General features: G+C 52.0%; 1 protein-coding gene across 1 annotated transcript; it reads left to right on the top strand.

Moving 5' to 3' along the window:
* The first annotated feature begins 9064 nt into the window (after nt 1-9064).
* On the top strand, nt 9065-10229 carry LOC139999846 (olfactory receptor 14A16-like). The gene is made up of 2 exons (XM_072029472.1): nt 9065-10085; nt 10183-10229. The coding sequence occupies exons 1-2, from the start codon at nt 9110-9112 to the stop codon at nt 10227-10229; spliced, it is 1023 nt and encodes a 340-aa protein (XP_071885573.1). The 5' UTR covers nt 9065-9109.
* Nucleotides 10230-11773: the final 1544 nt, after the last annotated feature.

The following is an 11773-nucleotide window of genomic DNA, read 5'->3' as shown; positions in this document are numbered from 1 at the left end:
GACCACAGCCAGGTGAGGGAGGCACATGGAGAAGGCTTTGTGCCGTCCCTGCTCAGAGGGCATCCTCAGCACGGCCCTGATGATCTGAACATAGGAGAGCACAATGAATACAAAACACCCCAAATCGATGAAAATATTACCCATAAGAACACAAACTTCACTAAGGAAGGTCTGTGGACAGGAAAGCTTGAGGATCTGGGGAATTTCACAGAAGAACTGGTTCACAGCATTGCCTTGGCAGAGGGGCAGGGAAAATGTATTGGCAGTGTGCAGGACAGCACTGAGAACCCCGCTGCCCCAGGCAGCTGCTGCCATCTGGGCACAAGCTCTGCTGCCCAGGAGAGTCCCGTAGTGCAGGGGCTTGCAGATGGCAACGTAGCGGTCATAGGACATGACAGTGAGAAGAGAATACTCTGCTGAAAACAAGAAGACGGTCAGAAAGACCTGGGCAGCACATCCTGCATAGGAAATGGCCCTGCTGTTCCAGAGGGAATTGGCCATGGCTTTGGGGAGAGTGGTGGAGATGCAGCCCAGGTCGAGGAGGGCGAGGTTGAGGAGGAAGAAGTACATGGGGGTGTGGAGGCAGTGGTCACAAGCTACGGCAGTGATGATGAGGCCATTGCCCAGGAGGGCAGCCAGGTAGATGCCCAGGAAGAATGCGAAGTGCAGGAGCTGCAGCTCCCGTGTGTCTGCAAATGCCAGCAGGAGGAACTCGGTGATGGAGCTGCTGTTGGACATTTGAGTCCTTTGGCCATGGGGACCTGACTGAGGAAGAAAATACAGCAAGATATTATGCCAGAACCTGTAAGGAAAACTCTATTTCTTGTACAAACCTTGGAAGAGTGTGCTGAGGTCAAAATAATCCAATTTCAATGTGCAGATCTCCAAACTCCTATTTGGAGTTGGGGATCTTCACAAGTTGGGGATTGTGAAGGCCCCTTGGGCTGGGCCTCTGCTGCTGAGCTGGGCCAGGAGCCCGGCCCAGCTCAGCAGCAGAGGCCCAGCCCAAGGCCTCCCTTGCTCTGCCCCCCACCAGGATCCCTGCACATGGCCCTGGGGCTGCAGGGGAACCTGCTGGGAAACAGCCTGAAAGAATCCCTGGGGCTCCAGCCCTCGCCTGGCACACACACTTCTTCACACCAGGGTCATTTCTCCTAGCAGAAAACCAATTAAGTGTAACAATCACATCTTCTTGTACCGGTATTACTTTGGACATGAAATCATGGTCAGGGACTGATCTCCTTCATCCCCACTAAAGGAAAGAATTCAGCAGAGTCAGTCAAGGCATCTCATGCTGGTTGTTATTCCTGGGGCTGGAAAAAGATCTCAGCTCCCTGCCATGCCTGCCACAGACCCACAGGAACTGGGATTCCTCAGGCCTCAGTTCAGGTGTCCACAACATAGGCAATTTAATGCGAATTACTGGGCCACAATAGCTCCTTAGTGGAGATGGAGGACAGACAGGAGCTGTTCAGATGGAAATACCTGCTGAAAGTTGAGGTTGATCCTCTGGTCTGATGGGGCATTCCTCAGGCCAACTGAAATGCCAGCAGATGCCACATGTAGGACAACTGAACCTGTCCCTACTCATTATGTTCAGAGCAGCCTGCAGAGGCTGTCAGCAGAGCAAAAGGAGTCATGTGTAACAGGGAGAGCTAAATGTATTTGTTCCTCTTCTACATGGCCCTTGGCTGTAACGCTGTTGTGTCACGGACATCTCCACAGGGCCTCAGCTCTCACCAGCCAGGTCTCCCTGCCCTTTGTGCCTTGAGGCCGGACTCTGCAGGGGTACAACAGGTGGTGAGTGGGGATAAAATCCGTGGTTACTTTGCAAACTACACCCTTAACAGTCCATGGGACCTAGGGGCCTGCATCCAAGCGTACAGGGAGAGTGTTCTGGCCTGAAGGTACTGGCTCCTTATGATCCCAGGAAGGGATCAGGCAGCAGCATTCAGGTGCTGTAAGAGATCATTTAAATGCTCTTAGAGCTAGGACTATAAGGAGAGAAGACTATAGATGATCTATTGAATTTGGTGTGACTTCATTCTAGACACAATACTCCACCGTTAGTCTCAGATCTCCATTACATGTTTGCACTGACCCTATGGGATTTTTAAAGGTGAACAAATTTTGCTGATCTGTCCTTGGCTCTCCAGTTGATGAATCTGCATATATATGGGAATCAGGGAATCTTGGATGGTGCCATAATGCCACTGGTGCACCATTTGGGTAGCTACTGGCACGTCGACCCTCAGCAACCTGACAACTGAAGGATCCTGTGAGGGACTGGGCAAGGTAGAAAACTGTTGAATGTGCATAAATCACCATAAATCACCTCCAGCATGGCCAATTCCATCAGATACGGGCTGCGTCTCTCCCTGGTGGTCCATTTGCCTGGGTGACATACAACATCTTCCTTGAAGGGATACCTTTCCTTTACACCTGACAGGAGTTACCTCAAGAGAGGGAGGATTTGTGCCCCCTTTCCAATTGCTTTGTCAATGCCCCCTTCCCTGGAGAAGGATCCCAGCTGCTTGGCTTCCCTGCCCTCTAATTCGAGGCTACCGGCCCTGTTATCCCAGTATTGGAGCAGCCAGATGACAATGTGCTGGCCTAGATGATGGCTGAAATCTAATCACACATCCCACAGCTCCCCAAGGAATAGTGATCTGGGGCTTACTGCTCCTTTTATGTTACCTCTGTCGTCATCCACCTTTTCCTCTAACGGCCCTACCTGGGAGGAGCCTGCCTCATCTTCCTCTTCCTCCTTCCCTGTATGAGTAGGAGCTTCTTTCCTAGCTAAACAAGCTGATTTTGTCTCTCCTGTTTCTTCTCATGTATATGTATGACTGATAGAGACACAGGTTGGTTCCCTGGCCCAGTCACAGGGATTGGAGTTGTGTAGATTGCAACTCAGTAAGCATAGGCCAAGCCCCAGCACATTGCAGTGATTTCTGTCACTTTGGAATTGCCAGGGTGATGACACTCCCTATTCAAGCACTTTAGCTGTTTTTTTTTTTTTTTATTATTTATTCTTTTTAGGATTCTGCACTGCTTCAGGGGTGAAGTTAGAAAGCATTGGAGGTGCCCACAGTTCTAGGTGCCTACCCATATCCTCCCACACACCCTGCCCCTCAAAATTATCCCGCCTCAGGGCAGATCATTGTGTGGCATTCTGAAATAGTTTACTCTTAAATAGTTTACTCTAACCTTAAACACGTTCAGGACACATAACAATAGGTACAGGCTGATTTGAACATCCCAAGGATTCCAAGTTTTGAAGAGCTATTATAACTAGCTGTGGGGAGAAGAAGTGTCCCCCCTCTCCCCCCCATCATTTCCATAGATTGGCTCCCCAAGGTGAAAAGTAAAGACTGTTAATTATAAATAGTTTCTGAGAGAATGTTCCTCAAGCATGGAGGTGACAGCAATGCTGAGTACAACTACCAGATTTGTCTCATGACCAGTAATTTTATCACAACATAAGGCAGTGTTAGGCAGTAAACCAATAACCATAAACCAGCCCCCACAAAGGATAAACAGCACAACAGGGAACACACACAATATGTAATGTGCTACCCAACACAGTTCTGAGACCAAACACAACTACTACACCAACAAAAAATGAACATTGTGGTCAGCAACTATGAAGCTGATCTATTGCTTATAACAACTTTATTTTATCATGATCCAGTCATATCTGTCATTATCTGAGCCCTTTATGGCCCCATGCAGGATGCATTTGGGAAGGAGGGCATCCCACAGGAGGGACCCAGAGAGGGCAGAGATTGACCATCAAGGAGCAGTGGAAACAATGTCATGGACTGACAGCAATTCCCAATTCTCCTGTTCCACCCAGGACAAGGAGTTACAAGAGGCTGGATGGGGGGAATGGTATTTTTAGTTTGCTTGTATTTTCTCAAGGTTGTAGTTCGCCACTGATAGGCAATAAAATATATTAATCTGCCTATGCTAAGTCTGTCTTGCCTGTGATGATAATTGGTACCCATGAGGATATTTGGTGGGTGACCTCCTGTTCTACCTCAAGCCTTGAGCTACTTTCATCATAATTTTCCCCCCTTTTCCTTGTAGGTGGGGAAGTAAAGGAGCGGTGGCCATGGAGTTCACCTGTTTACCTGTGTAAACCCACCACAGTAGGGAGATTGGAAGGGTCCAGCACCAGGGCTGTGTCCATCCAGGGATGGCATCTCAGCACCCAGAACACGCTCTGGCAGCCTGGTGGCACAGGAGGGGCTGGTTCCCCTGAAGGAGATCAGTACAAGGGGAAGGCTTGATTTCCAACACAGGCATTTTTGGCACATTCCTGAGAGGCCTGTGGGAACTGGAGGACACACCAGTATCTGGGACACCGGTCGTCTTTCCTCCCAGAGACAGATCCCAAAGAGACACCAGCTCCCAGGGAAACCTGGCCCTGGACTGTCCCCATCACAAGGAGGCTGAGCCATGCCCAGAGGAGCCCTGGGGCTTAGGGCACCCCTAGCATCAGGACCCAGGAATCCTGGCTACCGCATACTCCCCTGAGCCCAGAGGGACACTCAGGCAAGGCTCTTGCAGCAGCCACCAGCCATTTCCAGCCCCCTGCAAAGCTTTGGACAGCTGACAGCCCCTGTGACACATCTTGGGAAGGGGCTGCTGACACCCTTACCTTTGGGGGAGAGATGCAGGAGCACTGGGAACAGGGAAGTCAGGACAGAGGTGATGGTCATGCTCCAGCAGCCCTCCATCTCGCTTGCTGCTGGCCCTCAGCTCAGGACAAGGGATGTCCGCCCTGGGTCCTCAACCACAGCTCCTCTGCAAGGTGCCCCTGCTCCTCCGCCCGTCAGCGAGGGTCGCCCAGTGCAAGCTTGCTGCCTGCTGACCCCACTCCTGGCCACAGAAGCACAGAGCTGGGGAGCACCCAAGCAGTGGCCAGCAGGGACCAGGCCTTGCAGGGAAGTGCCGGCACTGCCACTGCTCCAGTGACGATATCCTGGTGATGCAGTGCACCCCTGTGACATCAGCACATGTCATTATAAGGCCTGTGAGGTCAGCAGCATGGAGACAGCACAGCTCAGGAGAGACGAGAGATTTCCCTTCTTGTCCTGAGAAACAGTCATTTCATTTCTTCCCAGTTCTTTTCCACAGGATCCTGACAAATTTACCAGGAACATCTCCAAATGGTGACAAAGGCCATGGAATATAGGAAATGGAACAATGGAGAAGTCCCTGCTGTGTTCCTGCATCAACAGGCCTCTGCTCTTGGAAGCCCTTCCAGGAAGGTGTGGTTCGAGGCTTGTCCTGGGGCTGGGCTTTTTTCAAACGATGGGAGCGAAGGCGCCTGGGATGCAGCAGCTCCTCATTGTGCCTGAACTCGTCTTCACAGCATGTCGCTCACTTGGTGAAGTAGGATGTGTTATATGGAGGGAATTGCAGCACATTCCTGGGCCTTCCTCCCCTCATGTCCCACAAAGCTCTGTGCTCTGAGAAGGCCTCAGCACCCTCTCCCAGGACATCCCCGCTGCCATGCCACAGGCAGAGGTGGCACACGAGGGAATGGCAAACTTACCTTCAGCACCTCATGGTAAGGGAGAGGGGTAGTGCAGCACTGCAGATGAAGGGGAGAGTAGGGAGAACAGCTTGGGACAGCTGCAGTGCACTCCTTAATGCTGACACAGCTTCCTTGCAGTCAAGATTCAGCTCCTCCCGTCTGTGCCCCAGGCTGAGGGCATTGGGGCACATCTGGGCTGCAGCACCTCAGCTGTGGCACAAGGGCCAAACTCAAACTAGTCCCAGACCTTCTGCCCAAGACCCAAGACATGCAAAGGCTTTCCAGCAGGGCAGAGACCTGCTGCTGTGGATGGCTGATGGCCATAGGAGGATGAAATGAGGGACCCGAAGGAGGGCAAGCCCTGGTGTTCCCAAGGCCAGAAGGGAACAGGCCTGGGCTGTGCCGCCCTGAGAGCAGAGGGCCTTTGTGGTGTTGGTGCAGCCCTGAGGGCCAGTGCTGGAGATGAGGCCGATCTCCAGGCAGGGGAAGGGGCTGCTGAAAATGTCCTTGGTATGGGCAACCTGTGATTCAGGGACACAGAAAAAATCATTGGGTTGTGTCTGGATGGTACAATCAAAGAGGTGAATGAAGGATGGAGGTGATAAGCAGCAGAAATGTTTGCGAGCTGAACAACACAAGTGGAAACTCTTGTGTGATGTGCCTCATATCCATGCGTTGCCTGCCTCTACCGAATAGAGGTGGGACAGACCTTGGCTCTCTGAGAAGCAGTCACTTGCTCATAAGCACCACGTCTACCAGAGATGCCCTCAGGAGTGTCCTTTAAGTACCAGTTGTGAATGGCCAGAGCTGCCCTGTGGGTCCTGTGCTGCCCGTGTCAGCTGCATGCTGTAGTGGTGTTGGGCAGCATTGGCATCTCAGGTAGAACTGCAGGCCTGGAATTGGCTTTAAATGGAGCAGCTGCCCCGAATTTCATTAGGTAATATAGGGATGTCCATGAGCCAAATGCTGTTACAGTCCCTGGAGATGGAGGGAAAACCAGATGGAGAAGAGGGAGAGAGAGACTCAGCTCTCCCTGTGGCACAGTTCTCCATTGGGTCAGGTGGATGCCTCTACAGGCTGCCCTGAGCCTACTGAGGAGGGACAGGTTTAGTTGTCCTAAATGGGTGCATTTGCTGTCATTTCAGCTGGCCAAAGGCATCCCCCACCAGCCTCCAAGGGGATATCCCCATGTGCTGCCCTGTCCCTCACGGTACGTCCATGAGAGTTTGCAGATGCCTGCATGTACCTCTGCCCCCTGACATGTCACCAGGTGTTTGCAGCCCCCTGATTTCCTCCATCTCCATTAATGATCCTGGAGATGAAAAAAGGAGCACACCTGCAGCTGCCCATGTGGTGCACACCTGAAGTGAGGGCAGGCGAATCCCAGTTCCTGTGTGCCTTGGGCAGGCATGGGTGTGAGCTGAGTGCCCTCCTAGCCACAGGATTAAAATCCAGCATGAGATGTCTTAACGGACTCTGCTGCCTGACTTTTTGGAGAAATGATCCTGCTGTCAAGAAGTGTGTGTGCCCAGGGGAGGGAGGGAAGCCCAGGGATCCCTTCAGGCTGTTTCCCAGCAGGTTTCCCTGCAGCCCCAGGGCCATGTGCAGGGAGCCTGGTGGGGGGCAGAGCAAGGGAGGCCTTGGGCTGGGCCTCTGCTGCTGAGCTGGGCCGGGCTCCTGGGCCCAAGGGGAGCTCCTGGCAAGTGGGCAGCGCTGCACAGAGACAGCTCTGCCCAGGAGCAGCTCCTGTGCACAGCGCAGCAGGCCTGGGGGCACTGCCTGCAGAGACACAGTGCTTAAAGGCAGGCAGAAGTGGCAGCATGCCCAGAGCTCACCGGGGAAGACTTCCCAGCCCTGCACCCGGTAAGTCTCTGGCTGGAGGGCAATGCAGCCGCAGTTCCTGGAGGCAGGAGAAGCCGGGGGTGCAGGCAGGGGTGTCCAGGGCTGTGGTGCAGAGCAGGGTCCCTGCTGTGCCCCAGGGGCTGTGTGGCGGGGCAGGGCCTCTGCCGCCTGCCAGGCTCAGCACTCAGCCTGCCCGGGGAGCTGCCCAGGGTACTGCAGGGAGAAGCTGTGGGGTGGAAGGAGCCCCCCCCGGCAGGGCAGGGTCCTGCTGCTGGTGGGAGGCTGCTACCTGGGGCAGCCTGCTCACAGCTCCACAGTGCAGGCAGGATGTATCCACGGGGACTTTGAAAGAGCAGGGATAAAGGTGAGAATTCCTGTTCACTCTTAGCTTTCCAGACTCTCTGCTTACGTTTTTCTCTTCTTTGCCTCAGTGAGAAGAGAAATAAAGTCTGCTGTTTCAGGATAGGGGCTTTTACATCTAAGACTTCACAAGCAGCATTACAAGGACCACAGCAAGTCCCTTTCCTGCCTCTCAACCCCTAGAATGCTCCACCACCACTCACGCAGTGTCAGCAGGGTCTGCGTGACCTGGGCTCTAGGACATGTCCCCAGCGAGCTGCCCCTGGGCAGAGCCCTGCTGCCAGAAGGTGCCTGCAGGGCAGAGCTGAGCACCCAGCGGGTGGGATGGGGGCTGTGAGCTGCAGGCTGGAGGCGTGGGGACAGAGACCCAGCTGCAGGCAGGGACAGCTGCAGGCAGCAGAGCCATGGGCAGGGAATGGTAGGACAGTGCTAACAGAGTAGTCTGGCACCTCTCTGCCCTCTAGGTCACAGGATTGAGAACGCGACTCATAACATCAGCAGCAGAACCTCCAGCAGAGCAGAGTCTCCTGAGTTCTTGTCAGTCCCTCCCTGGCCTTGCCTCCCCTGGCAGAAGCCCTGTGCTATTTCTCTCTGTTCCTACACCTAGTGTTGCTGTTGTTGCTTTATGGCTCCCTGCAGATCTGGCTTTCAGCAGCAGCTCAAGCTCTGTCCCTCTTGGTCCCACCACGGAGATCTGTCCTTAGAGGAAAGGTGCCCAAACCCCCTTCTAAACTCTGGGGCTTGGGGCAATGCTCTCTGGAGGGAAGGAAAAAGGTGAATCATCTTCCCAGACATTCTGGAGGCCACAATCATTGAGCAGTTCACTGTGGGCAACTCGACTGAGCCCTAAAGGAGTCTGGCTGAGACCAGGGTAGATGGACAGACTGGTTATCCTCACTGCACTTCACAAAATCCTCACAGGACATTCACAAAATCTCACCTGGAATGTAGGAAAAATGCCAGGGTTTTCTACCCTCAAAAGACTCCTCTGAGTGTCACAGATGCAGTTGGAACAAATTAAACCACAAATGCTGTTTGGCAGTCAAGAGTGTTGAGAATGGTAATGCTGGGAAGTCCACATATATCAGAGGTAGATTTAATCAGAGGTCTCTCCTGATTTCTTTATGTTTAGACCTGTAGGACAGGCGTGACTCCTCCAAAGTCCATAGCAGTGTCCCTACTCCCAGTAGCACTTGACTGTAGCACCATCCAAAGCTCAAACAACAGAGCAGGAGAAAAGTCCCAGAAATGGGAAAGTCACTGTAGGGGGTTTCAGTGAGACATGGATTAAGTTTTTCTCAGAGATCCCTCTCCTCATTATCACTGTCTTTCCTTCCTTGGATCATCCCTGTGTCTAGGATGTCTCAGATGTCCAACAGCAGCTCCATCACTGAGTTCCTCCTCCTGCCGTTCGCAGACACACGGGAGCTGCAGCTCCTGCACTTCGTGCTCTTCCTGGGCATCTACCTGGCTGCCCTCCTGGGCAACGGCCTCATCCTCACAACCACAGCCTGCAACCACCGCCTCCACACGCCCATGTACTTCTTCCTCCTCAACCTTGCCCTCCTCGACCTGGGCTGCATCTCCACCACTGTCCCCAAAGCCATGGCCAATTCCCTCTGGGATACGAGGGCCATTTCCTATGCAGGATGTGTTGCACAGGTCTTTTCATTTATCTTCTTGATATCAGCAGAGTATTTTCTTCTCACTGTCATGTCCTATGACCGCTACATTGCCATCTGCAAGCCCCTGCACTACAGGACCCTCCTGGGTAGCAGCGCTTGTGCCCAGATGGCAGCAGCTGCCTGGGGCAGTGGCTTTCTCTATGCTCTGCTGCACACTGCCAATACATTTTCCCTGCCCCTCTGCCAAGGCAATGCTGTGGACCAGTTCTTCTGTGAAATCCCCCAGGTCCTCAAGCTCTCTTGCACAGACTCCTACCTCAGGGAAGCTGGGCTTCTCACGTTCACTTCCTTTTTGGGTTTTGGATGTTTTGTTTTCATTGTTCTGTCCTATGTGCAGATCTTCAGGGCTGTACTGAGGATCCCCTCTGAGCAGGGCCGGCACAAATCCTTTTCCACATGCATCCCTCACCTCTCTGTTGTCTCACTCTTTTTCAGCACTGTCATATTTGCCTACCTGAAGCCCCCTTCCATCTCCTCCCCAAACCTGAACCTCGTTGTGGCAGTTCTGTACTCAGTGCTGCCTCCAGTATTGAACCCCTTCATCTACAGCATGAGGAACCAGGATCTCAGGGATTCAATATGGAAACAGTTGATTGGGTTTTTATCTGTGGCCACAGACTGTCTACCTTTTTCTGCAAATGACTCCCAGCGTATGTCACGACAGGCACTCTTGCCTTTTTCTTTGGTGTTTGTTGATTTATTTGGTTGTTTTTCCTTTGTGTCCTTGTTGTAATGTTGTCTACACAGAAAAGCCCTTCACTTCCTTCTACCTGAGTATTCCCTTGTCTGTGTGACCTATGGTTTCAGTGAAAAAAGGCTCTCTGTGTATTTTATCAAAATAAATGAAGCTGGAGCAATTTCTTTATCTGAGATCTATTTTCAGTGGATTAATAAACAGGAATAGTAAACCTTTTTCTCTCTGCAGCAGGTCAGGGCAGGCTGCCCTGGTCCTGGGTGGAAGGAGATGCCTGAAGACCCCCAGGAATGCTACGGAGGGGCTGAAGGCCTCTGAGGGTCTGATGCAGAGGAGAACGGGACACAGCAGGGGACACTGACCTCTGTATGCTTGTGCCATGGTACCAAGATGAACTATTCCTGCTGAAGTTACAGTTAAAGAGGAAACAAAAGGAACACAAGGCCACTGCCGAATTTATCAGGAAGAGCTGTATAAAGATCAGAGTTTGTTAGCTTGTCGTCTTTGGCCTGACCCAAATGATGTGGCAGGTCTTTCCCAACCTACATGGCACTATGGTTCTATGTTTCTATGAGTCTAACATAAGTCACAATCATTGCAAGGCAGCCACTGCAGTCTGGGAACTTGAGACTGTGGCCTAGATAAAACCATAGGTTCTGTGAGGGATTCCTGCGGGAATGCACCATGCATCCTGGCACACTTGCCAGTGGATTGCTGGAGTTAACTACACTTGAAATGGCCATTGAGACCCTGAGAAACTCGTCTTGAGTCACGTGTGACAACCTGAGGCTGAAAGACTCAATAGCAGGTGACTGTGAGTGGCTGTGGCAGAGCTCAGCAGCTTGTCCCAGTCTGGGAATATGTCCCCTTCCAACTAGGGAAATTAAAAGCAATTAATATGAACAGACTCATCAGGTCAATCAGCGTAGTATGGGGAAGTAATAGTTATTGCGCGGTAGGTGCATGTCCTGGTTTCAGTTAGAACAGAATTATTTTTCTTCCTAGTTGCTGGTGGAATGCTGTGTTTTGGCTTAGGATGAGAAGAGTGCTGATAACACCCCGATGTTTTAATTGTTGCAGAGCAGTGCTTACACCAAGCCAAGGACGTCTCAGTTTCTTGCTCTGTCCTGCCAATGAGCAGGCTGGGGGTGCAGCAAGAGCTGGGAGGGGACAGACCCAGGACAGGTGACCCAAACTAGCCAAAGGGGTATTCCATACCATCTGGGGTCATGCTAAACAATATATAGGGGTGGCTAGCCAGGGGGAGGGGCCGGACTGCTCGGGGTGAGGCTGGGCATCGGTCAGCGAGTGGTGAGCAATTGCATTGTGCATCACTTGTTTGTACATATTATTAGTAGTAGTACTATTGTCATCATTGTATTATTATTATTATTATTATTATTATTATTGTTATTATTATTTTCCTGTTTTATTAAACTGTCTTTATCTCAACTCACGGGCTTCACTTTCCATTTCTCTCCCCTGTCCCAGAGAGGGAGGGGGGAGGGTGAGCGAACGGCTTCGTGGTGTTTAGCTGCCGGCCGGGTTAAACTACGACAGTGCAGCAGGCAATAGGCCTTGGATTGGGCCTCAGAAGACTCAAGCAGATTAAATCCGGTTCATCCGTGAGCTAAGACAAACACT

The sequence above is a fragment of the Anas platyrhynchos genome, chromosome 30 (genome assembly GCF_047663525.1).
Source record: "Anas platyrhynchos isolate ZD024472 breed Pekin duck chromosome 30, IASCAAS_PekinDuck_T2T, whole genome shotgun sequence".
Taxonomy (NCBI): domain Eukaryota; kingdom Metazoa; phylum Chordata; class Aves; order Anseriformes; family Anatidae; genus Anas; species Anas platyrhynchos.
Note: the sequence above shows the minus strand (reverse complement) of the source record. Positions and strands in the feature narration are given on the sequence as shown.